Source organism: Pavona decussata, unplaced genomic scaffold (genome assembly GCF_977016875.1).
Source record: "Pavona decussata unplaced genomic scaffold, jaPavDecu1.1 SCAFFOLD_102, whole genome shotgun sequence".
NCBI lineage: Eukaryota > Metazoa > Cnidaria > Anthozoa > Scleractinia > Agariciidae > Pavona > Pavona decussata.
Window position 1 is genome coordinate 2,541,108 of NW_028145517.1, and position 25,682 is coordinate 2,566,789.

At 39.7% G+C, this 25,682-nt stretch overlaps 5 protein-coding genes across 5 annotated transcripts in view; 4 read left to right on the forward strand and 1 right to left on the reverse strand.

Annotated features, from left to right (window-relative positions):
• The window catches only part of LOC146471605 (nucleoporin p58/p45-like), a 47,420-nt gene extending 28,177 nt beyond the window's left edge, over positions 1-19,243 (forward strand). The window contains exons 2-9 of the mRNA XM_085120129.1: positions 11,873-11,929; positions 12,613-12,712; positions 13,421-13,495; positions 15,214-15,412; positions 16,217-16,299; positions 16,817-16,910; positions 17,539-17,625; positions 18,573-19,243. Coding sequence (XP_084976255.1) covers positions 11,873-11,929; positions 12,613-12,712; positions 13,421-13,495; positions 15,214-15,412; positions 16,217-16,299; positions 16,817-16,910; positions 17,539-17,625; positions 18,573-18,952 — 1,075 coding nt within the window. The 3' untranslated portion in view covers positions 18,953-19,243. The remainder of the gene's footprint in view (positions 1-11,872; positions 11,930-12,612; positions 12,713-13,420; positions 13,496-15,213; positions 15,413-16,216; positions 16,300-16,816; positions 16,911-17,538; positions 17,626-18,572) is intronic.
• Positions 623-3,350, forward strand: LOC146471610 (uncharacterized). The gene has a single exon (XM_085120134.1). It carries the CDS (start codon positions 639-641, stop codon positions 2,166-2,168), a length of 1,530 nt encoding a protein of 509 aa, XP_084976260.1. The 5' UTR covers positions 623-638; the 3' UTR covers positions 2,169-3,350.
• LOC146471611 (uncharacterized) lies at positions 4,127-6,608 on the forward strand. The gene has a single exon (XM_085120133.1). The coding sequence runs from the start codon at positions 4,172-4,174 to the stop codon at positions 5,702-5,704; it is 1,533 nt and encodes a 510-aa protein (XP_084976259.1). The 5' UTR covers positions 4,127-4,171; the 3' UTR covers positions 5,705-6,608.
• Positions 7,292-10,678, forward strand: LOC146471612 (uncharacterized). Its single transcript, XM_085120136.1, has one exon. It carries the CDS (start codon positions 7,324-7,326, stop codon positions 8,827-8,829), a length of 1,506 nt encoding a protein of 501 aa, XP_084976262.1. The 5' UTR covers positions 7,292-7,323; the 3' UTR covers positions 8,830-10,678.
• Positions 19,244-19,388: 145 nt separating the features above from the next.
• Positions 19,389-22,850, reverse strand: LOC146471613 (uncharacterized). The gene has a single exon (XM_085120135.1). It carries the CDS (start codon positions 22,773-22,775, stop codon positions 21,252-21,254), a length of 1,524 nt encoding a protein of 507 aa, XP_084976261.1. The 5' UTR covers positions 22,776-22,850; the 3' UTR covers positions 19,389-21,251.
• Between the last annotated feature and the right edge of the window lie 2,832 nt (positions 22,851-25,682).

The window sequence follows — 25,682 nt, forward strand, 5'->3', positions numbered from 1 at the left end:
TTGTCAGATTCTTGATCAGACTTGTTGTTAACAAGATGATACGATCAGGAGTTTGAGGCAACTGCTGTAGGTTTATCCCTGGATTGTCATGTTTCTTTCTATAGGCATGAAAATTGACTCCAGCCCTCAACACTGCATGCATTTATCCCTTTAAAGCCTACCAGTCTATCACCTTAATAATGCCATTACATATTGAATAATATTGTAATGAAACATGCGTTGGCCTGATCATAGTTCATCATCTGTGTTGAATTGTGGTGGAAAAAATTCATGATCACAATATTATTCAAACTGCAGCATGGAAATTAATTGCGCAGTGGTAATTAATAGCTGCAAGAAAAAAAGGTTAGTCTGGTGCTATATGAAATGAGTCAAAAGGCATGGAAGGAACCTTCTGTGTCATTTCTCAAGTTGCTTCAGTGGCAAAATTTACCGCGAAGACCATTCCTCTCAAGATGTGTTATCCGCATCAGTTACTCCACATTTGTTAATGCGCTTCCGTTTTGTTTTTATGTCAAAAGTTAAACTCACCCCACCCCCACTTGAACCCCCCCCCCCCCCCCCACCTTCCTCTGCCATGGGCCATACGGGGTTGAAAAGATCAGAAAGAGAGATCCTGGAAATGAGGCCTCATCAAGATGGCGTCCGTGTTCTCGCTGACGGATGACTGTCTTCTCGGGATAGTTTCTAATATCGTTGACCCCAGTACTTTTCACAGCGTCGTCCTCACCTGCCAAAGATTTCTTCAAGTGGCTAGGAACACGAGAAACGGCCTGCATACGAAACTTTTGCAAGCGAAAGCCGAGTATTATATCAAGCGTTACTTAGTCGAAATTGGCGATGACTACGATAAATGTTGCAAATTAAAGGTTCTTCTTCGCGATTCTGCACGGCTAACGGCGGCAAAACGAATGATAACCTATGACAAAGTGATAAATGCGTGGGAAACCAACGGACCTGTGGTCGCTAAACTCTTTACTTGGCTCAAAAATCAAGAATTCAGTAAAAAAGAAGGCGATCCAAGAGCCACCTGTTTTACTGAACATAGGAAATTTACACTTCACTTACCTAGCTGTGGAAAGAGCATGGTGATCGAGACTTCCTACTTTGGTGATTACGGTCATAATTACGATCCAGAACTAAGCATTCACGTAACTTGCGGTGATTTGGATGTAAAGTCGGAAGGTTTTACCCGCTACTCACCTGGAGATTACATGTATTGGGAGAAGGAGGAAGCTAGAGGTGCTGTGGAACCGATGAAAGAAGTCATAGAACTTCTGCAGAAAGAACTTGGCGAAACCCTTCCCCCAATAACAGATCGTTTCTTCATCTGGCTCTGTTACTTCTTTCCAGGCCAGTATAGTCTGCACGAGGAACATAGCCTTAGTTTTAAGGATGCTGCGAGGAACACAAAGCCTACCCCTGCTTCTGTGCAAGCTGCTATCGATCAGTTCCTCAAGTATCAAGACATTGAAAACAGTCTTCAAAAATTAGTGTCTGGGTGGGAAACTGGTGAAGACCAAGAGTCAAAGAATCCCAAAATGATTGCAGAAACTGTGCGTCTGTTGGCTCAGAGATTGGAAAGGAAGATCCTGGAATGCCTGGAAAGAGATTCTTATAGGTTTTATGGCATTGCAAATGACTACGAGTTAAGAAAACTGCCAAAACAACTTCTGCTTGACTTGATTCTACGAACGTCCTTAGAAGCAAATGGTTATGGTGCTGGCTCAATTGCCAACAAGTATGTGGAGAACAGAGCTTCCTTCAGGTGTGTTGAGGGCAAATGGATGAAAGTGTTTTCCTCAATGCATAGTGATGGAGCAAGTTACCCAAGCTGGTATAAAGTACAAATTGAGTTCACCTTACCAGATGGCAAACTGATAAAGTTGGAAGGTAAAGATCAACCGCTGGATATTGAGAAGCTGACTCCAGTTACAGAACTACTACAGGAAGGTATCAGTCTGCGTATGCAAGGAGAGGATCGCATCCCAAAGATTGGTAATCGTCTGACTGCTGCTTATTTCTTTGAAGTCTTGAGGTTTTTTGCACCTGATGGCACCTTAGGAAGGTATAATAACCTGATCTCATCAGAATCGGAGGAGGAATTCTCAGATGACGAATCAGAGGAGGAATTGTCACATGATGAATCGGAGAAAAGTGAACAGTAACCACATGCCTGCCTTACATTATCTGTGATTTTAGCACAATACCTCAGTATGTTTTCTGAAAAATCCTCGAATTTGCAACAGTTTTCGAACATGTTGGAAAACACTGTGATATTGTGGCAATAAGTCATGCTGAAATCGCTGCTAGTTTACACATATAATTTAAAATTGAGTAAAACAAAGTTGCATTTAAAATGCACAACAAATATCACATATTCCACTAAAGCTTAAAAGAATTCATTGAATTCTTTTAAGCTTTAAAATGCAAAACAATGTACATGGCTTTTTTTTCCAAATTGAAGGTTGATTATCTCTGAAAATGCATGGCTACCCCCAGTTTTCTTTCTGAATTTCAATTAGCCCTTGCTAAGATCTTTTTGCACATAGTCATGAAGTATGCAAAATACCTTTTAATTAGTAGGCACCATCCTTAAGGAAATTATTAGGGTTTCTCAGAGCATCCGGACATGAACAGAACTTGTGTACAGCAGGAAAAGGAGGCAATGTCCCCAATGTTTCTTAAAAGTTTTGTTGCAAAATTTTTGTGTTTTAGTGATAAAAAAAAAAGCTTAGACAATTGACTTACTGTATTTAATTATTTATGAAGTATTTATTTGCTTGTTCGTTCAACTGAAATCAGTTTTCCAGAGACACTGCTGTGGAAGAATACTGTCCAATTTTTGGGGGAATGTCCCAGTGTTTTGTGATAAAGTATGCTGAATAATTTGCCACCTGTATCGAGTACAATGTTAAATGTTTGATTGCTTAGCCTCTGGTATTGTTATTTCTAGCATTTCTAGACTATTTTCAGCACTTAATTCAATCTGTGAATAAAAAATCAAGAAAACTAAAAATTTAATTTTTGGTAGTTATGCGCAAAAGCAGTCTAAACTGTGAATTCCTTGTGGGAATAAAAACTTTAACAAGTATATTGGTTATATTTTGGTCATGTGCAAGCTAACTGTATCTCGATAAGTAGATTGTGGACGAAAAAGAGAGCAGAATAAAGATTACCTCAATTTGCTATTATAGTAGAGATTTAATTTGTGTATTCATGCTTGAATGCAGCAAAAACTGTAAATTTCAAAGTAGGACAAAAAGACTTGGTCATGCTCATGGTAACTGTATCTGTGAGTACATTGCAGACTAAAAAAGGGTTAGTAGAATAAAAATTAACTAATGTTGCTTTTTTATTTTACCACTTCATTTCATTTGGCGAGAGTGAGTGTATGCATTGTGTGAAGATGCAGTACTGTAGCTGTCAGGGCTGAGTTGCTCGAAGCATGGCTAGCACTAACCATTGGTTAAGAGGTATTGAAACCTATAGGTTGTCATGGCATTTAACCCGGGTTAGCGCTAACCATGCTTTGAGCAACTGGGCCCAGGTTGTCAAAGTCTTGATCAGACTTGTGTTAACAAGATAATAGGATCAGGAGTTTGAGGCAACTGCTGTAGGTTTATCTCTGGATTGTCATGTTTCTTTCTATAGGCAAAAATATTGACTCCAGCCCTCAACACTGCATACATTTATCCCTTTAACACCTAACCGTTTAGCCTTGGTATCACCTTAATGCCATTAGATATTGAATAATATTGTAATGAAACATGCCTTGGCCTGATCACAGTTCATCATCTGTGTTGAATTATGGTGGAAAAAATTCATGATCACAATATTATTCAAAGTGCAGCATGGAAATTAATTGCGCAGTGGTAGTTAATAGCTGCAAGAAAAAAAGGTTGGTCTGGTGCTATATGAAATGAGTCAAAAGGCATGGAACATTCCTCAAGTTGCTTCAGTGGCAAACTTTACTACCAAGACCATTAATTTTCTCTCAAGATGTGTTATCGGCATTTGTTTAGGCGCTTCCGTTTTGTTCTCATGTCAAAAGTTAAACCCACCCCACCCCCACTTGAACCCCCCCCCCCCCTCCCCCTTCCTCCTGCCATGGGCCATACGGGGTTGAAAAGATCAGAAAGAGAGATCCTGGAAATGAGGCCTCATCAAGATGGCGTCCGTGTTCTCGCTGACGGATGACTGTCTTCTCGGGATTGTTTCTCGTATCGATGACCCGAGTACTTTTCACAGCTTCGTCCTCACCTGCCAAAGATTTCTTCAAGTGGCTAGAAACACGAGAAGCGTCCTGCATACGAACCTTTTGCAAGCGAAGGCCGAGTATTATATAAAGCGGTACATAGTCGAAATTGACCACGATTACGATATAAAATACTGCAAATTAAAGGATCTTCTCCGCGATTCTGCACGGCTATCATCGGCAAAACGAATGATAACCTATGACAAAGTGATAAATGTTTGGGAAACCAACGGACCTGTGGCCGCTAAACTCTTTACTTGGCTCAGAAATCAAGAATTCAGTGACGAAGAAGGCGAACCAAGAGCCACCTCTTTTACTAAACACAGGAATTTTACGCTTCACTTACCTAGCTGTGGAAAGAATATGGTGATCAATACTTCGTACTTTGATGATTACGGCGATAATTACGATCCAGAACTAAGCATTCACATAACCTGTGGGGATTTGGATGTAAAATCGGAAGGTTTTACCCGCTCCTCACCTGGAGATTACATATATTGGGGGGAGGAGGAAGCTAGAGATGCTGTGGAACCGATGAAAGAAGTCATAGAACTTCTACAGAAAGAACTTGGCGAAACCGTTCCCCCGATAACAGATCGTTTCTTTATCTGGCTGTGTTACTTCTTTCCAGGCCCGCATAGGCTGCATGAGGAACATAGGCTTCGTTTTAAGGATGCTGCAAGGAACACAAAGCCTACCCCTGCTTCTGTGCAAGCTGCTATCGATCAGTTCCTCAAGTATCAAGACATCGAAAACAGTCTTCAAAAGTTAGTGTCTGGGTGGGAAAGTGGTGAAGATCAAGAGGCAAAGAATCCCAAAATGATTGCAGAAACTGTGCGTCTGTTGGCTCAGAGATTGGAAAGGAAGATCCTTGAATGTCTGGAAAAAGATTGTTACAGGTTTTTTGGCATTGGATATGACTACGAGTTAAGAAAACTGCCAAAACAACTTCTGCTTGACTTGATTCTACGAACATCCCTAGAAGCAAATGGTTATTGTGCTGCCTCAATTGCCAACAAGTACGTGGAGAACAGAGTTTCCTTCAAGTGTGTTGGGGGCAAATGGATAAAAGTGTTTTCCTCCATGCATACTGATGGAGGAAGTTACGGTAACTGGTATAAAGTACAAATTGAGTTCACCTTACCAGATGGCAAAATAATAAAGTTAGAATGTGAGGATGAACTGCTGGATATTGAGAAGCTGACTCCAGTTACAGAACTACTACAGGAAGGTATCAGTCTACGTATGCAAAGAGAAGATCGCATCCCAGAGATTGGTAATGGTCTGACTGCTGCTTATTTCTTTGACGTCTTGGATATTTTTTCACCTGATGGCATCTTAGGAATGTATAATAACCTGATCTTATCAGAATCGGAGGAGGAATTGTCAGATGACCAATCAGCGAAGGAATTGTCACATAACGAATTAGAGGAAAGTGAACAGTAACCACATACCTGCCTTACATTATCTGTGATTTCAGCACAATACCTCAGTTTGTTTTCTGAAAAATCCTGCTAATTTGTAACAAACATGTTTGAAAACACTGTGATATTGTGGCAATAAGTCATGCTGAAATCGCCAATAGTTTACACATATAATTTAAAATGGAGTAAAATTTTGTAGCCCCAAAGACTGAAGGCCCTCAACTAATACCTGCCCCAAGAGACAGTCCAACTGTCGGAATAGTCCTGCCTTTCAAAGATCAGGCTTCGGCAGACCTGGTACACCAACAGCTCAAAGATCTGAGCCAGAAGATTGACACAGTCATCCAAACGATTTTTGTTGGTAGCAAAATCCAGCAAGAGCTAAAAATACAGGAGAGAAAACTGCCTATTGTAAATCAGAATTGTGTTGTTTATAAATTTCAATGTGACTTTTGCGATGCAAGTTATGTAGGGTTTACACTTAGGCATAAAGAAGAATTGCTTAGCCACTGCTATTGTTATTTCTAGGGTATCTAGAATATTTTCAGCACTTAATTCAATCTCTGAATTAAAAATCAAGAAAACTAAAAATTTAATTGTGGATAGTTATGCTCAAAAGCGGTCTAAACTGTTAATTCCAAGTAGGAATAAAAACTTTAACAAGTAAATTGGTTATATTCTATTCATGTGCAAGCTAACTGTATCTTGATAAGTAGACTGTAGACTAAAAAGAGAGTACAACAAAACATTAACTCAACTTGCTGTTATAGTAAAGATCTAATTTAGTGTATTCATGCTTGAATGCAGGAAAAACTGTTAACTTTAAAGTAGGACAAAAAGACTTGGCCATGTTCATGTTGACTGTATCTGTGAGTACATTGCAAACTAAAAAAAAGAGTAGAATAAAAATTAACTGATTTTGCTTTTATATTTTACCACTTCATTTGATTTGGTGAGTGTGAGGGTATGCATTGTGTGAAGATGCAGTGGTGTAGTTATTAGGTTGTCAGATTCTTGATCAGACTTGTGTTAACAAGATGATAGGATCAGGAGTTTGAGGCAACTGCTGCAGGTTTATCCCTGGATTGTCATGTTTCTTTCTATAGGCATGAAAATTGACTCCAGCCCTCAACACTGCATACATTTATCCCTTTAAAGCCTACAAGTTTTTAGCCTTGGTATCACCTTACTGCCATTAGATATTGAATAATATTGTAACGAAACATGCATTGGCCTGATCACAATTCATCATTTGTGTTGAATTATGGTGGAAAAAATTCATGATCGCAATATTATTCAAAGTGCAGCTGGCATGGAAATTAATTGCGCAGTGGTAGTTAATAGCTGCAAGAAAAAAAGGTTGGTCTGGTGCTATATGAAATGAGTCAAAAGGCATGGAAGGAACCGTCTGTGGCATTTCTCAAGTTGCTTCAGTGGCAAACTTTAACACCAAGACAATTTCTCTCAAGATGTGTTATCCGCATTAGTTACTCCACATTTGTTAATGCGCTTCCCTTTTTGTTCTCATGTCAAAAGTTAAACCCACCCCACCCCCACTTGAATCCCCCCCCCCCCCCCCCTTCCTTCCTCCTGGGTTGAAAAGATCAGAAAGAGAGATCCTGGAAATGAGGCCTCATCAAGATGGCGTCCGTGTTCTCGCTGACGGATGACTGTCTTCTCGGCATTGTTTCTAATATCGATGACCCGAGTACTTTCCACAGCTTCGTCCTCACCTGCCAAAGATTTCTTCAAGTGGCTAGAAACACGAGAAGCGTCCTGCATACGAACCTTTTGCAAGCGAAGGCCGAGTATTATATAAAGCGGTACATAGTCGAAATTGACCACGATTACGATATAAAATACTGCAAATTAAAGGATCTTCTCCGCGATTCTGCACGGCTATCATCGGCAAAACGAATGATAACCTATGACAAAGTGATAAATGTTTGGGAAACCAACGGACCTGTGGCCGCTAAACTCTTTACTTGGCTCAGAAATCAAGAATTCAGTGACGAAGAAGGCGAACCAAGAGCCACCTCTTTTACTAAACACAGGAATTTTACGCTTCACTTACCTAGCTGTGGAAAGAATATGGTGATCAATACTTCGTACTTTGATGATTACGGCCATAATTACGATCCAGAACTAAGCATTCACATAACCTGTGGGGATTTGGATGTAAAGTCGGAAGGTTTTACCCGCTCCTCACCTGGAGATTACATGTATTGGGGGGAGGAGGAAGCAAGTGATGCTGTGGAACCGATGAAAGAAGTCATAGAACTTCTACAGAAAGAACTTGGCGAAACCCTTCCCCCAATAACAGATCGTTTCTTTATCTGGCTGTGTTACTTCTTTCCAGGCCCGAATAGGCTGCGTGAGGAACATAGGCTTAGTTTTAAGGATGCTGCAAGGAACACAAAGCCTACCCCTGCTTCTGTGCAAGCTGCTATCGATCAGTTCCTCAAGTATCAAGACATCGAAAACAGTCTTCAAAAGTTAGTGTCTGGATGGGAAAGTGGTGAAGATCAAGAGTCAAAGAATCCCAAAATGATTGCAGAAACTGTACGTCTGTTGGCTCAGCGATTGGAAAGGAAGATCCTGGAATGCCTGGATAAAGATTCTTACAGAGTTTTTGGCATTGCATATGACTACGACTTAAGAGAAGTGCCAAAACAACTGCTGCTTGACTTGATTCTACGAACGTCCTTAGAAGCAAATGGTTATGGTGCTGGCTCAATTGCCAACAAGTATGTGGAGAACAGAGTTTCCTTCAGGTGTGTTGGAGGCAAATGGATGAAAGTGTTTTCCTCAATGCATGGTGATGGGGGAGGTGACCCAAGCTGGTATAAAGTACAAATTGAGTTCACCTTACCAGATGGCAAACTGATAAAGTTGGAAGGTAAAGATCAACCGCTGGATATTGAGAAGCTGACTCAGGTTACAGAACTTCTACAGGAAGGTATCAGTCTGCGTATGCAAGGAGAAGATCGCATCCCAAAGATTGGTAACCGTCTGACTGCTGCTTATTTCTTTGAAGTCTTGAGGTTTTTTGCACCGGATGGCACTTTAGGAAGGTATAATAACCTGATTTCATCAGAATCAGAGGAGGAATTGTCAGATGAGGAATCAGATGAAAGTGATCAATAACCATATACCTGTTCAGTCTGCCACTTCATATGTGAACATGTATTTGATCAGATCTTTGGCAAATATCAAATACAAGAAAAGAGTAGTCCAGTAGAAATCAGACTACTTGACACAAATTTCCAAAAACGAAACAGAAAACCTTGACTTCAAACATGATGTGAAATGTAGTAAAATACAAGGAAGAAAGGGAGCAAATGGAAAGTTTGATAGTCACAAACCTAATATTTCCTTGTGATGTTAGGAGAATCTCGGGTTCATAAATTAAAATTCTAAGTAGAGTAACTCAGCAATGTATTGTAGAATTGGCTTTTCCTCCTGTATGCAATGTCATTTCTCAAAACGATCTGCTGGAACATGTTTTGGTTTAGCTTTGGTTGGTTCAGTCTAATATTCCACTCACATTTCTTGGTACGAGTAACAAACATTCTCACCTCTCTGCCCAAGAGCTGTACATGCATTTTAGCTGTTTTTGTTGTATTTTGTGTTCTTGCTCTATCAGGATGAAAGCACCAAAACATTTCGCAAAAACCATTGCTGATGGTGTCAGCTTTCCACCTTTATATCCAGTGGTATTTTACTGGTGATGAAAATTAACCCACGATGGTGCAAGCAATAATATTGACATTTACTGAATGAAAAAGTTCAAAACTTCCATGAGTTATTAATATTTGATGTGATTTAGATAGCAATGACGAAATTAGAACTAGCCCAGAACGAAAATTGTGGGTTCATAGTTACAGCTGGGTGTGTAATTTTAGGAGATAATATCTAATATTGTTAAGTGAAAATAGGTCTTTGTGTTGTACTCCATAAAAACACCAAGAAGCTTAATGCAGTGTACACATAGAAAGTACAAAAGTAAACACTGGTGGTTCTATGTGCACCATGTTTTTTCAAGGAGTAAAACTAATGTGTCAGACTATCAGGTAAAAGGTTTCATATCCCACTTCCTAATTGACCCAGTGTTCAGTCTTTCAAAATATAAGAAAAGAGGTAACTCGTTGCCTGCTGTTTCAGTCCATGTTTAAATTTACGTTTCTATGTTCTAAAAATAATGAAATCACTGCACTAACAATGTCTGTTAGAAGTCTTGTTGCAAAATTTGAATGGCAGGAAGAAAATAATCAAGGCCCATGTGCTTCATGTTATTATACTTAATTATAGTTATTTATTTACTATTTATTTTCTTGTTTGCATGTGTTTTTTGTGCAACTGGCTTACCCAGTTTTACCAGAGATAGGGCCCTGGAAAAAAATTAAAAATTAAGTGGGATGGTCTCTGTGTTTGTGATAAAACAGAGTAGTTTTTCAATAAGGCTTTGTTTGGACCATAATTTCACACTGGTATTTAGTACAATTAAACTAATAATGTTTGATGGCTTAGCCATTGGTATAATTTGTTATTTCTAAAGTTTGAAGAATACCAGTATTTTCAACATACAAGCACACTTCACCACGTGAATTAAAAACTAAGAAAATGTATTTATCCTCAAAAACAGTTGCAAAACGTGCTATGTACATAATTAACTTGTTAAGTTCAAAGTGGGAATAAAAGACCCCTTAAGTAAGTCATTTGTTTATCTAGTCATGTATCTCTGTAAGTACACTGCAGACTAAAAAGAGAGTAGAAAAAAAATCAACTCATTTTGCTGTTATATTAAAAATTTAATTTTGTGTTTTTGTGCTTGAAGGCAGCCTAAACTGCACTATACATAATCAATATTTGTGAATTTCAAAGGTGGTAAGTTTTGTATAATTTTTATTCAGTCATGTTCAAGCTAACTGTATCTCAGTAAGTACATTTATAGACTGAAGGAGAGAAAAATAAAACTTGACTCATTTTACTGTTATGATGTGTTCTGTCTTGTTAATTGCATTTTACCAATACATTTGACTATAATGGATGTATGTGCATATTTGTGTAAAGACGCAGTGGACATGTGTAGTTATTAGGTCATCGGACTCTTGATAAGACATCTGTTAAGAGGATGGTAGGGTTAGTGGTTTGACGCCACAGCTGTAGGTTTGTCTCCGGAATGTCGCGTTTCTTTTTATAGACAAGAAAATTTACTCCAGCGCACAACACTGTATCCATTTATCCCTTTAAAGACTAACTTTTCGGCTCTGCACTCTTTGAAGTTAAATGATTGCAGTCGCATTCAAAAAGAAATGTGCAGTTCCAGAAAATATCCATACTCCCCCACATATGGTTTTTGTTTTGCACCTCTCCCCCCTCTCCCAGGAAATTCCAGTTTAGCTTCATACTTTGTTTCTAACTAAAATTTTAACACCCCCCCCCCCCCCCCCCTTCCGCTCTCTATAGGAATTTCCTATGACCTTCCTTGGGGTGGGTTTGGATTTTTTCTGGAACTTCACATTGTCAAAAAATTAGTACATGACTGGATGATATCAATACAGAAGCTAAGGCTCTCACTTTTACTCTTGAGCACAGTCATCTTGGACATATTGCAGTATTATACAGAAACAGAGCTTGTTTTCTCTTTTATACAGTAAGTTACTTCCAGCAATCTCAACCTCCAGCTTTCTGAAACAAACTTTTTACTGTCCGTGAGTGTACATGTTCAAGATAGTGGCATCTACTGTCAAAAACAGTTTGGTGACACAAATCAAAGTGATGGACCAGTTGCAAATAACCAACACTGGGTCATTATAGATTTATACTCTGTGAGTAGTACCCAACCACAAGGTTTTGCCCACAATCTTGGACAAAACCGTTGAGAAACTTGGCCTACATATTCCACTGCTACAGTAATACATCAACAACTCAACCCCCCTCCCCCTCATCAGTCTTGGTTTGCTTCTGTGAAAAAGGTTGGATAATTGTCCCAACTTCAATGCAAATTATATTGAGTGAGGGGGAGGGGAGGGTGAAGGGTTACTACTCTCCTGATAGAGGAAATCTGTGCACACAATTCATATTTTTCTCAACTACCGTTAGGTAGTTTCCGTCCAAGATTGCAGTTAGTATCATCCTCCACTATAATATTCTAATCTTATGATAATTGCGCATTGTTTCTTTTCAGTGATGTGAAAGACACACCATTACCTAATCCTTTGAATGAAATAGCAGAACACATCAAGTGAGTGCCAAACATGTCAGTCATGTTATTAAAACATTTCAGTTCCATAGGTGGTCTCTGTACGCTGCAATGTTTTCATTTTGTACTACTCTTCTTGAGGAACCAGTGCAATACTTGCTTTTGGAGAACTTTGAAAAGGGATTCTCATTACAAAGATTAAGTTATCTCACATTAAGCAAAAGCCAGGAAAGACTTTCTTGAATTCCTTATTATGTAAGGAATACTGAAAACTCTTCCACAACCGCACACTGATTATTTAAAGAAAAGTTTCTCATACAGTGGAGCTCAGTTGTGGAACAGTTTGCCAATAGAATTACGGCAAGCAACTTCCTTGAATGATTTTAAGACTAAATTGAAACGCCACAGTTATAAGTAGGATTTTTAAACACGGCCTCCAAGAAAAGCAGCATTTATTGTTTAGCTTTGGTTTATTATTTTTTAACTTTTATAATCCTAGTTAAGTAGATAGATAGTTAGTTGATAATGATAATCTAAGTAGCTGATGAAAATACCGTGTATAAATAAAGTTATCCTATCCTTATTAAGGCATTTTCACCTCAGTTAAATGAGAGCCATTCACCCTACCCACCCCCCCCCCCCCTCCCTGCAACCTTCTTCCTGAGGTGTGTGGCTGATGAGTTAGAGAGCATTACATTGTTATTGCCTGGTGTTTTTGTTTGAAGAAAATATGTCAAAGAACAGAAAGAGCACAAGGATGAGATTTCTAGAGTGTCTGGAAGTGCACTGGATAAAGTTCGTGAAGAAACCATCGCCCTCAGACAGGTGTGCTTGCCATAATTACTGCATGTCTTTTGGGTGTGGTGGGATTTACTGGCCATACTGTGTCAGGCTTAAAAGGATCAGATTGTGATTGGTTCTGTTACTATTTCAAATAGCATTTTGCATTTGCAGCAAAGACCGCTCTGAAGAACTGCCCATGATACAAGAGAACCATTCATTTGTTTTTTGAAAGTTTGTACATAAGAACACAGTTTTCCCTACCTCCTGCTGTGCTTCAGTGCGTAAAATCCCTATCCTTTTATATACCTTCCGCCTGAAGAAGGCACCCCTTTTAGGCGGAACCTACCCGTAAAGTCAATTACAGGGAGTACCTTCTCCCCTTCCTCCCCAGGGGGAGGGGAGTCAGTGTAGTCACTGCCCTTTGAAGTAGGGAATTTTTCCTCATCACTAAATGTCTTGCTATGAAAGCAGCTAATATCGTTTATCAAAGGGTTAGCAAAGAGTGTGGCCTGACTCTTTTTACCCACTCCAACTTTCTTTCATTCTCCTAAATATCCAAGATGGTAGCTCATTAGAAAAACACCAAATAATATTTGGTACTTGCTTGCCCAGTCAGAGTATACCGACATTGCAGACAAGGCTTTGCAAAATCATTCCACTAAACTGTTGAATTGCATAAGAGAGATTTTTTAACATTGATTTCTTCTCCTTCAATTGTTGACGTTGGCTTGTTCCTGGGTTTTCTAACAGGCACTGGCTCTGGTGTCAAACAGCATTCAGAGAGACGGTTGTGCAGTAGAAAACTTTAAAATGGATGTATCACAGGTTAGTTAGTGCAGGATCTTACCCCCATGAAAAAGAATTAAAAGTTACGTTTTGCAGTCATGTCAAGCAACAAACAGCATTGTCTTCAGACTCAAAAGTTAGAACTTCTTAGTACACAACATAATAAACAGTGCCAAAGGGAACTAATTCTGATCATTTCAGTTGGATGGTTAAGGCTGGTTTCCATATGATCGCAGATCTCAATAAGGTCTGCGATCGTCTGCGATTCTGCGATCGTGATCGCAGACGATCGCAGAAGATAGAACCATGTTCTATCTAAAGGCTGGTTTCCATATGATTGCAGATCACAATAAGGTCTGCGATCGTCTGCGATCATATGGAAACTCTTTCTGCGATCCTGCGATCGTGATCGCAGACAATCGCAGAAGATAGAACCATGTTCTATCTCCTGCGATCGTCTGCGATCAATTGGGCTTGTTTGCGATCTGCGATCCGCGATCATATGGAAACCAGCCTTTAGATAGAACATGGTTCTATCTTCTGCGATTGTCTGCGATCACGATCGCAGAAGTAGTTTCCATATGATCGAAGACAATCGCAGACCTTATTGCGATCTGCGATCCGTGATCATATGGAAACCAGCCTTTACACAAGAAGGTTTCAGTCGAGTGGCCTTAGAACCATCTTTTGATGTGTAACAAACAGTACTACAGGACAATACTGCTCAGTAGCTTTCATTTGAATGGTTATAATTTCTGGGGTGTCACTTGCCAACTCAAGCATTTCAACCCCTTTAGCTTGTTCATGATAAGTCACATCCCAGGGGGAAAGTAGTGCTCAGTAGCTTTTACTTGAGAGGTACTCACACTTAGGAATTTCATTCACAGACTAGCTCCAATGTTAAGAGTTTAAGCTTGCTAGGAAGTTGCACAGTGCTCACACAGTCATGGAAAATTATGAAATTTGAAATTTGCATTCCAGGCCTGGAAAAGCCATGGAAATTAGAAAAAAAAAATGTTGGGGTCATGTAAAAGTCATAGAATTTCACATTTGTCCCAAAATTGTTTTTAGCTGATGGTTAATGAAAGTATACTAGATATTTTGGAAACTTTGTGTCAAGCATCAAAATGTTCAGCCAGTGGGGTATTTTACTGATCAATACATTGTTTTCACTTCAATTTTGAGGTCATGAAAAGTCATGGAATTTTCTTTCCCAGTTTCTCTGTGAACTCTGTTACAGTTCATATACCTGCCAAGTCTCACGCATTATGCATGAGTCTCACCCCTGCAGACTAAAGACAACGATCTCACGCATCAAGGACAATTTCTCATGCCTGACTCACAAATCCGGATGAGTTGTTCTAAAAAAACTTCATTTCATTTCAGATTTGTTATGTATTATTTCTTTGCCCTTTATAACAATCGCAAAAGCTTTCAAATGTCTACAATCCGTTCAAATTGTAAGTGTTCAAAGGTCGTCAAATATCTTTGGACATTCTCGGCAACGTTCGGAAGTCTTCGTAAAATTGTCGGAAATCTTCGGAAGTGGCTCGGACGTTTTCAGAAATCCCGCTAATGACGAGGCAAAAATCTCACAGTTGACTCAGAAAAAGTTGGCAGGTATACAGTTCACTGCCTTTTTACCAGTTTCTTCTTGTGTTCTGGATGTGGTAAAGTATTATAAATAATCAAATTTAACTTATCTGATTAAATCCCAATGCAGATTTTTTGTAACTATCTAATTTGCATATTTCTAGGAACTAAAAAATGCTGAAATTGCTCAAAGAACCAATGACATACCTCCAGCTCTGCAGCACGAGAACATTGCTCCACAGGAGTATTTTCAGCGTCTAGTTGAGTCATTTGAACAAAGAATGCTGGTGTATAGAAAACAAATTGAAGTCATGGAGAGTCATCTAGCTTCACTGTCACAAGGCCAAACATTAACACCACAAGGTGATTATCTACTCTAAGTGAGTTTAGTGGCAGGGCTGTCAACTCTCCCGGATAATCCGGGAGTCTCCAGATTTTGAACCGTATCTCCCGGGCTCCAGATTTATGTCTGTAATTTCCAGATTTTGAGCTGTATCTTCTGGTCTCCAGATTTATGTCTGTAATATCCCGGATTATTGACGAAGTTTGCTATTTGTCGTAGACTCAACTTTCTGACAAGAAAATCTGAAATGTTTAACATTGTTTCTGGTACTGTGTAATGTACTTTCCCACCCACCCCACCCCCCCCCCCCCCCCTCTATGAATACGTGAAGTTGGGCTTGATGCGACACCTCTGTAAGGCGCATTGTTATTGCTGACCGGGGAAGTCATATTCTCCATATTTGAAGACGTGTGAGGTTGACAGCCTTGTAGTGGGATAAAGTCTCAATTTTAGTTTTGTAGTGTACAGGACAGAACAAAAAATTTAATTTGTTACAAATGCTGATTGTGCAGTTCCAGACCCATGCCATGGAAGGTCATCGGAAAATCCTAGGGGGAGGGGGTCTTAAAAGTCAAAATTTTAGAAGCAAAGTATGAAACTAAACAGGAATTTCCTAGGGGGTGGGGAGGGGGCAAAACAAAAATCCTTCCTTGGGGGGGGATATGGATATTTTCTGGAACTGCACATTATTGTTACAACTATCAACTATTTTCTTAAGCACAGTGTCAGCTGTGTGCAAGTTGCCATTTGGGCATGAGTCAAAGCTGTTGAACTAGAGCTGTATTCTACATTATTTGTCCTTGATTAGTCTTTTTCTCTTACAGATCTCTCTGAAGTCATGCACAAGGTTCATGAAACATTTATTGCACTTGCAGCCCAACTTCATGAAATTCATGAAGCTGTCAAGGTGAGGAAGTTAAGCAATCTTAGAGGATGTTTTCATTGGCAACTTTTCCAGTAATTTTGTGTGCGATTTAAAAACGCCAAGGTAAACTACCAAAAACTTTACATGGGTGAGATTTTAAATGTTGTGCATTGATTGCCAGGAGAGAGAGTAGTTGAAAATGTTGAACTTCCCTTGGGGACTTGAAGTTTGAAGTTCCCATGGTTTTTGATACTTAGCCTATCACATCAAACAATCAATCTTTATTTATCCACAGAAATTCAATCAGGTTAAAAACACATCAATCACTAATTAATAAAACGCCTGTTTTCAATGAATGCCATGCCTTCAGTTATGAAAACTTTGCAATCAAATTATCATGCAGAAATTCTAGAAATTGGCTTCTAATGGAGTTTTTTGTGGTTATTAATGCCACACTCTAGAATGAACCCAGCAAGAGTCAGTGGGTCCTTAACAGGTAAATCCTAAACCTTAGGTAAAAGAGAAGGACTGAAAATGATTTTCACTGTCCTATATGTAGGTCCAAAAAGAACAATACCTTAACTACAGGAGAGCTTATTTCAAGGACAGCACAGACGTATTTGCAAACAGTTCAAAGGACTTATCAAAGACAAGTAAGTTTGTGTGTTTGTTTGGAGTGTATACAATATGCGAGCCAGTGACGCATGCGAGGCAGACCTGCGAGGCATGAACAACCCCCAACATAAATGGTAATCGTTAAGCTAACCGGGGAGCTATTTAAGAGTGCTGAGTGCTTTTTAGGGTAACCAGAGTGTTTTATAGGCTAACCTGACCTCGCATGTCTGCCTTGCTGGCTCGCAGATTGTGCATCCCCGTTTGTTTGTTTGCTTGTTTGTTTTCGTATTCTCCTTTTAATGCTAATCAGAGCTTTGAGATATTCACCGAACAGTACTGCTATACATTATCAACAGGTACAAGCAATAGGTGGGTTGCATTGCTGCCATGTTGGTGTCAAAACAAAAGAAAATTTGCTCACATAGTTTGCAAAGTTAACTCTCAGAGGAGAAAAATCTTATTGTTCCTATCCACCAACATGGTCTCTATGACGTCACAAGCAATTAACCTATACATGTAAGTCACATGTCTAAACACAGTAACTTGGCTAGGGAAACGGGAAACCACTTTCCATAAAGGTTAATACAAGGGAGGCCATTACTAACCACTTAATGTTGATTAGTTCAGTTCTTTCACTTTAGTGATAATGTTATGAATGTCCCACAGGTGCAGAATTTGGTCTTGGTCCCAGTCCTTTCAGAATGTTGTCAAGCAATTCAGCATCGACTATCACAGCCACAACAAATATTGCAGGTACTTTAAAGACAGTAGGTGATGTTTAAATGATGCACTTACTCTAGGTAACTGGACACTGCAATAAAAACACAGCTGGCTCAGCAGAATTTGGTCATTTTTATTACTTTCCAAGTGTGACCACTTTGATAGTCAGATATAAATTAGACGTGACTGCAGCACTACTAGATTGGACAGACTTAAATCATGTTGTCTTAACTTAAAATCTGTTATCTTCCTGCCCCCTCTCCCCCCCACCTTCCTTCTCTTCCCCTCCCCCCCCCCCCCCCCCGCCCCCTACAGAAAGTATGAGGACCCTGGTACAAGAAAGGGATTGCGGGGTCATTGTTGGCGCCTCAGCGGGGGAGGGGTTCACGGAACATTTAAAAATGACAATAGCAGTAAAAAAGCTGTGATGGAAACATTGCATGAAGCAGATTTAAGAAGGGTGTCTTCTTTTGCTACTGCACATGCGTTCGGTGCATCTCAGGATGGTCCGAGAAACTTTGATTTCTTAAACACTGATAATCACTAATTCAAAGGTATTCTTGTGCGGTTTATGACTATGCGGGAAAAGAAGATGTTTAAATGCAAAAAGAGAATTGAGGGTAACCGTGCATTTTTCTGAGATAGTTAAGCTTCAATTTGGAAAACCAAGTCCAGAAATTGTTGCTTAACCATCCCTGAAAAATGCGTGGTTACCCCCAAATTTCTCTTTGAACTTCAAAAGCTCTTTATTATTTTGCTTTTCGCGCATAGTAGTGCGGGAAAAAATTCTCTGTATTGGGAGGAACCATCCTTGACGAGAGCTACGTTACCCCACGGCCACAAAAACGTGAAAGGGTGCTGTTCATTAGCAAGGTGTCCTACCGTCCGACAACCCCATAGCTTCTAGAGTGGAAAATTGAAACTGCTTTACGTCAGTAGTGAGCAATATTTTTAGTTTATTTCTCACTCCTCATTTGCAGCTCCTCAAGCACTTGGACTTGGTAGGCTTCAAGCAAACCCTGTGGGCCTGACAGGCTCCCTGGGAACTGCTGGGGCTACAAGCCTGGGAAACCCGTTTGGGACCACAACAGGATTAGGCGGAACTAGTCTAACTGCAGGAGCAGCATTCGGTACACCTCTCGGCACCAGCGCTTTAGGAGCCACGGGGTTTGGTACAACTGGTTTTGGGAACACAAGTCTAACCAGTGGATTTGGTACCCCGAGTCTAGGGACCACCCCGGGAGGGGCTTTTGGCACAGGCACAACAGGGCTTGGAGGGACTGGGTTTGGTACTGCTGTACAACCCAAGTTTCAGCTTCAAAGACCACCCTCTGGAAACAAGAGAGGGAAAAGGAGATGAAGGGACCTTTGAGAAACCAATGAGACAAAGATATGACACTCAGCCGGCTATTTTAAGCTTGGATTAGCAAGGACAAGGATTAATGTTGTGTGTGTAGGGGGGGGGGGGGGGGTTAGGGGGATTTCAAAGATACACAAGGAACGTTAGATAGCAAGTTTGTGGGATTGATATGTCCACCCCAAAACTTGTGTTCCATATTGGACTGAAGCACTTATTTTCCAGGCTAAACAGTTTCTCTTATAGTACGGGTTGTTTTGTTTTCTGTCAGATCGAGTTGAACATAACTTATTTTATTGCATTTCTTTTTGAGAAGAACAACTTTTTCTTCTATAGAAAAATATAAGAAGTGTGTCAATAGCCTAAAAAAAAACTGAGATCAATTGGAGGGCAACTCAGATGAACAGGTCATAGCAGCTGTTAAACATATCAAAGCAAATGGAATGCGATACTCACTTTATTTGAAAATTAAACTTTGTTCACAACTGAAAAAGCCAAGGCTACCTTCATATTGTACCAGATTGCTCTTTTTGCCGGCGCTGAAAATGGCACATAGTCGTTTCCACGGCACTGTGCGGCACAAAACCAACCAATGCGCACCATTGAGTAATGGCTGCAGTTGGGAGGTTACTAAGCGTGAAAGACGCAAACCTGTCAAGAGCATCCATGACTCAATAGTGCACACTGACACCAAGGGAGCTTTCCATTTGTCAGTACTGGCCTGCCAGACCAGGCAGTTCGTAAACGGACTGTACCAATTTGTAAGATAAGTTTAATGCTAGTCCTTTGAATTTCTTCAAAAATAGCACGTACCATTTTCGGAGTGATTATTTTCCAAGATTTTTCAACACCATCCTTCAAAACGACGCGTTCGATTGACAGACTGGCCTGCCAGTACTGGCAAAGGGAAAGCACTCCAAGGCACAGAAGATGTGTCAGTTTTGATACTAACGTTTAATACAAATAAAGATGAAAGTGCATTTTTGGCTGAAATAGTTTTTGCAGCATCAAGTAAATTATCTAAACTGAGAAACAGAATATGTTTGAGTTTGATACTAACGTAACTATATTGCTTATACATTTCACCAAGTTATAGATGAAAACACAATAGTTCTTGTGTTGCCAAGTAGATTGCAAGACCTCTTTTTGTTGCTAGCCTGCATGAATGTTGTATGTTTCTAGCAATTTCTTACCCCCAAAATTAAAACTTCGTAGCAAAACCAAACTTGTGTTTCTGTATTGGTTAATGCAAGCGCAGGCTAACTTTCGGCAGCATGCACCGATGAGCAAATTAGGGCCTCTTCACATGAGAAAAGACATCTTCACAAGATGAAAAATGTCCAAAAGCCCCCTGAAATACCTGTGGAACCACGTTCCAACTTGTCAGAGTGGCAAGGCGAGATGTCGGAAACCGAGCCAGCCCAGTTGACCGGGCTCATATGAAGAGGCCCTTACTCTAGTCAATCAAAACAATGCAATAAACCAATCAGAATTGGAAACAAACATGTAACCAACACTAAGTGTGGAAAAACGTGTGTGTTCAAGACACGACTGGTTTTGGTTTGGCTTCCCATTGGTTGAGAAAATGGCCCGAACTTTAGCAACCAATCGTAGAGTGCAGTAAAGAACAAATCAAATTCAGGCGCTTAGGGCCAGTTACGGGCATGTACTTACTTTGAATTTTGATTGGCTCATTGTGCTGTTTGCGTGTCATGATTAACCATAGTAAGTTTTTTTGGTTCTCTTTTGCTGCTAAGAGGTCACCTCTAAGTCCCAACGAGCTGTTTCTATAAATTGTCTTGACCTATATTAACCAGTAACTTTGTTAAAGGAGGAACCACTCAAATTAAATATAAATAACCATACAACCAGAGATCCGTTTGATCTTTCTTGAAAACTTGAAAAAGAAGATTTCACTAGGAAGATTGAAGGGATCTCTCCTTGAAGGGGTACTCAAATATATAAGTAATAACAAATACCCTACCAGGTAATCTAATTTCTAATGTGCATACAATATTGACTGCAGAATAATATCTTGGCATTAATGTTTTAAAAGTCCTTTTGTTTCACTATGTTCTCCTTTGTCATACCATTTTATTGTTGCAGTTTCTTAACTGGGTAAGTGATTTTGTGAATGCTAAATTGTGCATAAAGTGATCAACATTTTTTGGGTTTTTTTAATGTGTTATCTGTACAACCTGTATTAAAAAAGTCACTTAGCCATTCCCGATGGGTGGCCATACCTATATACTCATACTTTGGTCTGAATGTCACCAATGACTTACAGATGGCAGGTACATGGTTAATCTTCACTGTCTTCTGATTCTTCAGCTGACAATTCTTCCTCTGATTCTGATGGGATCAGTTCGTCAAATCTCTCAAGGAAAGTCTCTGAACATGCTGTAAACTCCAAAGCATGTAAGAAATAAGCAGCAGTGAGGAGATTACCAATCTTTTGGATGCAATCTTCTCCTGGCAGATTCTGACTGATAACTTCCTGTACCAGCTCTGTAACTGGACTCAGCTTCTCAATTTCTAACTTTCTTGAAAACCTGGAAGTTTCAGCTTGTAACTCTATCACTTTGCCGTCTGGTAAGGTGAACTCTAGTCGTACCTCATCCCAGGATGGCAGTCCTGCACCATCACCATGCATAGAGCCGCTCACTGTCAAAACTTTACCATCAAGGCACTTGAACAAAACTCTGTTGTTTACACATTTGTCGGCAACTGAGGCAGCACTATAATCACTTTCTTCTAACGATGTTTGAAGAATTAAATGAAGCAGAAGTTGTTTTGGTAGTTTCTTTAAGTCGTAGTCAGTTGCAATGCCATAAAACCTCGAAGCATCTCCTTGCAGACCTTCAAGGATCTTTTCTTGCGATCGCTGAGCCAACAAACGCACAGTTTCTGCAATCATTTTGCAATTCCTTGACTCTTGGTCTTCACCACTTTCCCACCCAGACAACAACTTTTGAAGTCTGTTTTCAACGTCTTGATTCTTGAGGAACTGATCCGTAGCAGCTTGCACAGAAGCAGGGGTAGGCTTTGTGTTCCTCGCAGCATCCTTAAAACGAAGCCTGTGTTCTTCATCCAGGTTACACTCGTCTGGAAAAAAGTAACACAGCCAGATAAAGAAATGAGCTGTTATTAGGGGAACAGTTTCCCCAAGTTCTTTCTGCAGAAGTTCTACGACTTCTTTCATCGGTTCCACAGCACCTCTAACTTCCTCCTCCCCCCAATACATGTAATCGTCCGCTATGCAGCGGGTAAAGTGTTCTGATTTTACATCCAAATCACCACAAGTGACGTGAATGCTTAGTTCGGGATCGTATATACCGTTGTAATCTCTAAAGAAATACGTCTGGATCAACATCTGCTTTCCACAGCTCGGTAGCTGCAGTGTTAACTTCCTCCGTTCAGTAAAACAAGTTTCTCTTGGTTCGCCTTCTTCTCTGCTGGAGTCTTGATTTAAAATCCATGAGAACAGCTTAGCAGCCACAGAACCACTTGTTTGCCAAACATCGATCACTTTGTCGAAAGTAAGTGTTTCTTTTGTTGCAGTAAGCCGCGCAGAATCACGAAGAAGACCCTCTAGTTTCCTCAACTTGTCGTAATCATCACCAATCTCGACTACGTAACGCTTGATAAAATACTCCGCTTTCTTTTTTAAAAGCTTCGTGTGCAGAACACTTCTCGTGTTTTTGATCACTTGAAGAAACCTCTGGCAAGTGAGGGCGAAGCTGTAAAAAGTATTTGGGTCATCTACAAAGGAAACAATTCTGCGAAGACAGTCATCTGTTAGCGGCAACACGGAAGCCATTTTCATCTAGGGTGTGTCACGCGAACACTGATGAACCTCGCCTTGTTCCTAGGCCTCTCACTGTCTTTTAACTTCGGATCACGTGGCCGAGAGAATCCGAGCGAAAAACCGGCCGCACCGAAAAGAATAGATCGTGATCAGGGCCTGTGAGAAAGCAGTACAAGGACTACACAAAGGCGTACCTCGGCCATTTCTCAGGGAATGGAAGGAGAGCCTGGCATTCAATGAAATAAGAAAGAACAGATTTGAAATGTCCAGGATTGCAAGTAATTAGATGCACACAGATTTTAATAAGCGTCACGAAGTGTCCCCTTGCTCTTCTCCACAACTTCAACATCACTCGAGTCAAAGAATACTGACAATTAACGTCATATAAAAGTGTCCCCCAAACTCTTTTCTCAAGTAAAGATAAACAGCTCACCCTAACACTTCCCTTGTTGTTGGAAATAGGTAACCAATGCTTACATCGTACACGGACACTTCGTATTGGATATCAAAATTGGGCGTGCATCTAATTTTAAATTGCAATCCTCTACATACTGGAAAGTGAAAAAAGGGGAAGTATCACGCGAATTTGATGTTATTTCAAAACCCAGAAATGTTTGTCTATCAACAGAAACCAAAACTAATTGTCTAGTTTTGTTATAAATTATCATCCCAGTGCAATAAAACTGTCGATTAGTGCCTCTGGCCACTGAGAGACAGAGGTCGGAATGGAGTGTAGCCTGCGAACGCAGACGTATTTCCGGCTGTCGCTTCTCTTCGTCGACAGCCGAAAATACGTCTGCGTTCGCAGGCCTAACGTAGTGAAACTTGGAAATGTTCTTGCAAGTTTTCGTATTTTTTTTCCAAAATGAGCTAAAGCCGATCAAGAGTTGTTCCTTTCAAGAAATGAGTTGATTTCTTTCCTCTCGCCGTTCTAAGAATTATTTTGTAGCTTAGTGGAGGTCTTATTGCTCTATTTTTAACAAAAAAAGGTCAAAATCCCTATGACACTTCCCTTAAATGAACGGAGTTTAAAACAAAGTTAGATAAAATTGCCCATGATTAACTTGAAAAATGTTAGGCTAACGTTTTCAAGTTTTCGCATTTTTTTTTTCCAAAATGTACTAGAACTGATCACGAGTTTGGTTTGCTTTTAAGAATTGAGTTAATTTCTTTGCTCCCGTTGTTCTAGAATTATTTTGTAGCCGAAATGAAGGTCTTATTTCACCATTTTTACAAAAACAATAGGTCAAAAACCCCATAACACTTCCCATTAAGGTGATTCTACGAAGGAGAAGTTGTTGTGAAAAGTTTCTAAGACTTTCTCTTATTGTTCACTACAATCAGAATTACTTCACGGAATGTAATAAAATAGATCGGTCACCATGTCCGCAAAAGAACTATGGTCCACTCAATTTACCCAAATTTCACAAAATGAGTTTCTTTGAGCAGTTAATGCCACTATCTGGAGGTAACAGAAGTTGCATAGATAAAGCAGAACTTAAACTTAATAAACAAAATAAAGTGAAGCCGGCCTAATCAACAATTAAAGATATATTCCTTGGCAGGGAAGCACAATATGAAGTAGTATCGACTCAAATCGTTTCTTACGTGCGAGTTATCATTATCACTATATTATGCTCGCGAGTGGTAATCAAGCTCGTATCAAGTAGTGGCTATAATTTATTTTCCTCTGGTCAATTTTTTTAAAAACGTTTAAGACTTAAAGTGGATAATAGCTTAGTTGAAATAACGTGATAAAAAAGATAGGTCACGGTGTTTGTTTAGGAGATTAGGAGAAAATAGCAATTTCGGATTTCGGTATTAGCTGAGCTTAGCATCAAAGAAAGCACACCACGATTCCAACGTGCGCTAATGACCTAAGAAATTATGCGCAGTAAGACCGCCTCCCCCCACCCCCCTTCCGCTCCCCGGCTCAATGCGCGGTGCAATTCAATGGGATCACCTTTAATAAGATTAGATTAGATAGATTAAGTTTCCATTAAAATTGAAGACATCGATTAAATAAATTAAGGTAAAAAAAAGATACGCAAACACTTACATGCCTTTTGGGAAAAATCAGAATCGACCCAGCGGAGGTGTGGGGTACTGAGTATAGTTTCATGAGCGTACAATCGAGGTTGGACCACCTGGGGAAGCTAATAATGATAAACTTTATTTACTTGGATCTAATAGGTTAATAGCTTAGTTGAAATAATGTGATAATAAAAGATGGGTCATAAGCTTTTGAAAAGGACACGAAAATGCTGATCTATACCCTTTGATGTCACAAATGAAACAAAACTTTATATTAGGCTAACTTCAATTCCTAAAAAGACTGTGTTGTTGTAGAGTAATTTACCTAGGACAATTAAGGGAAATGTGGAGGTTTCCTTGACTCTCTTCGTTAACAGATCGTGCAGGTTTTAAGTAGAATCATTTTAAAGCTAACTTCAATTCATTAAAAGACTCGACGTCAAAAACTAAAGGCTGAGATGGTCTATAAGTCCTTGAATGGCCACGAGATTGTGAATGGCCTTGCACCCAATTATTTGTCCTCGAAATTCATTCAGCGGAGTGATGTGATTACTTCTTACAATTTGCGCGATTCTAATAACAAGCTTGTTATTCCCTTGCCACGTACTAACTATTACAAAAATAGCTTTGGCTATAGTGGTGCAGTCCTCTGGAACAGTCTACCCTCAGCTGCTAGGCAGGTAACATTTCTGACTAATTTCCGACGATTGCTTATTAATTTTGACACGGCATTCATCTACAACATGCTTTAATTTAGTTTACTTTTTTTGTTATAGTTAGCGGTCAAATTTAAATTATAGAAGATTGATCTGTATACATAGTCTCTCGTAATAAGTTGTAGCTTTTATATGAAATTGTTAATGCTTGATGTATTTACCGTGTTTAAATAAA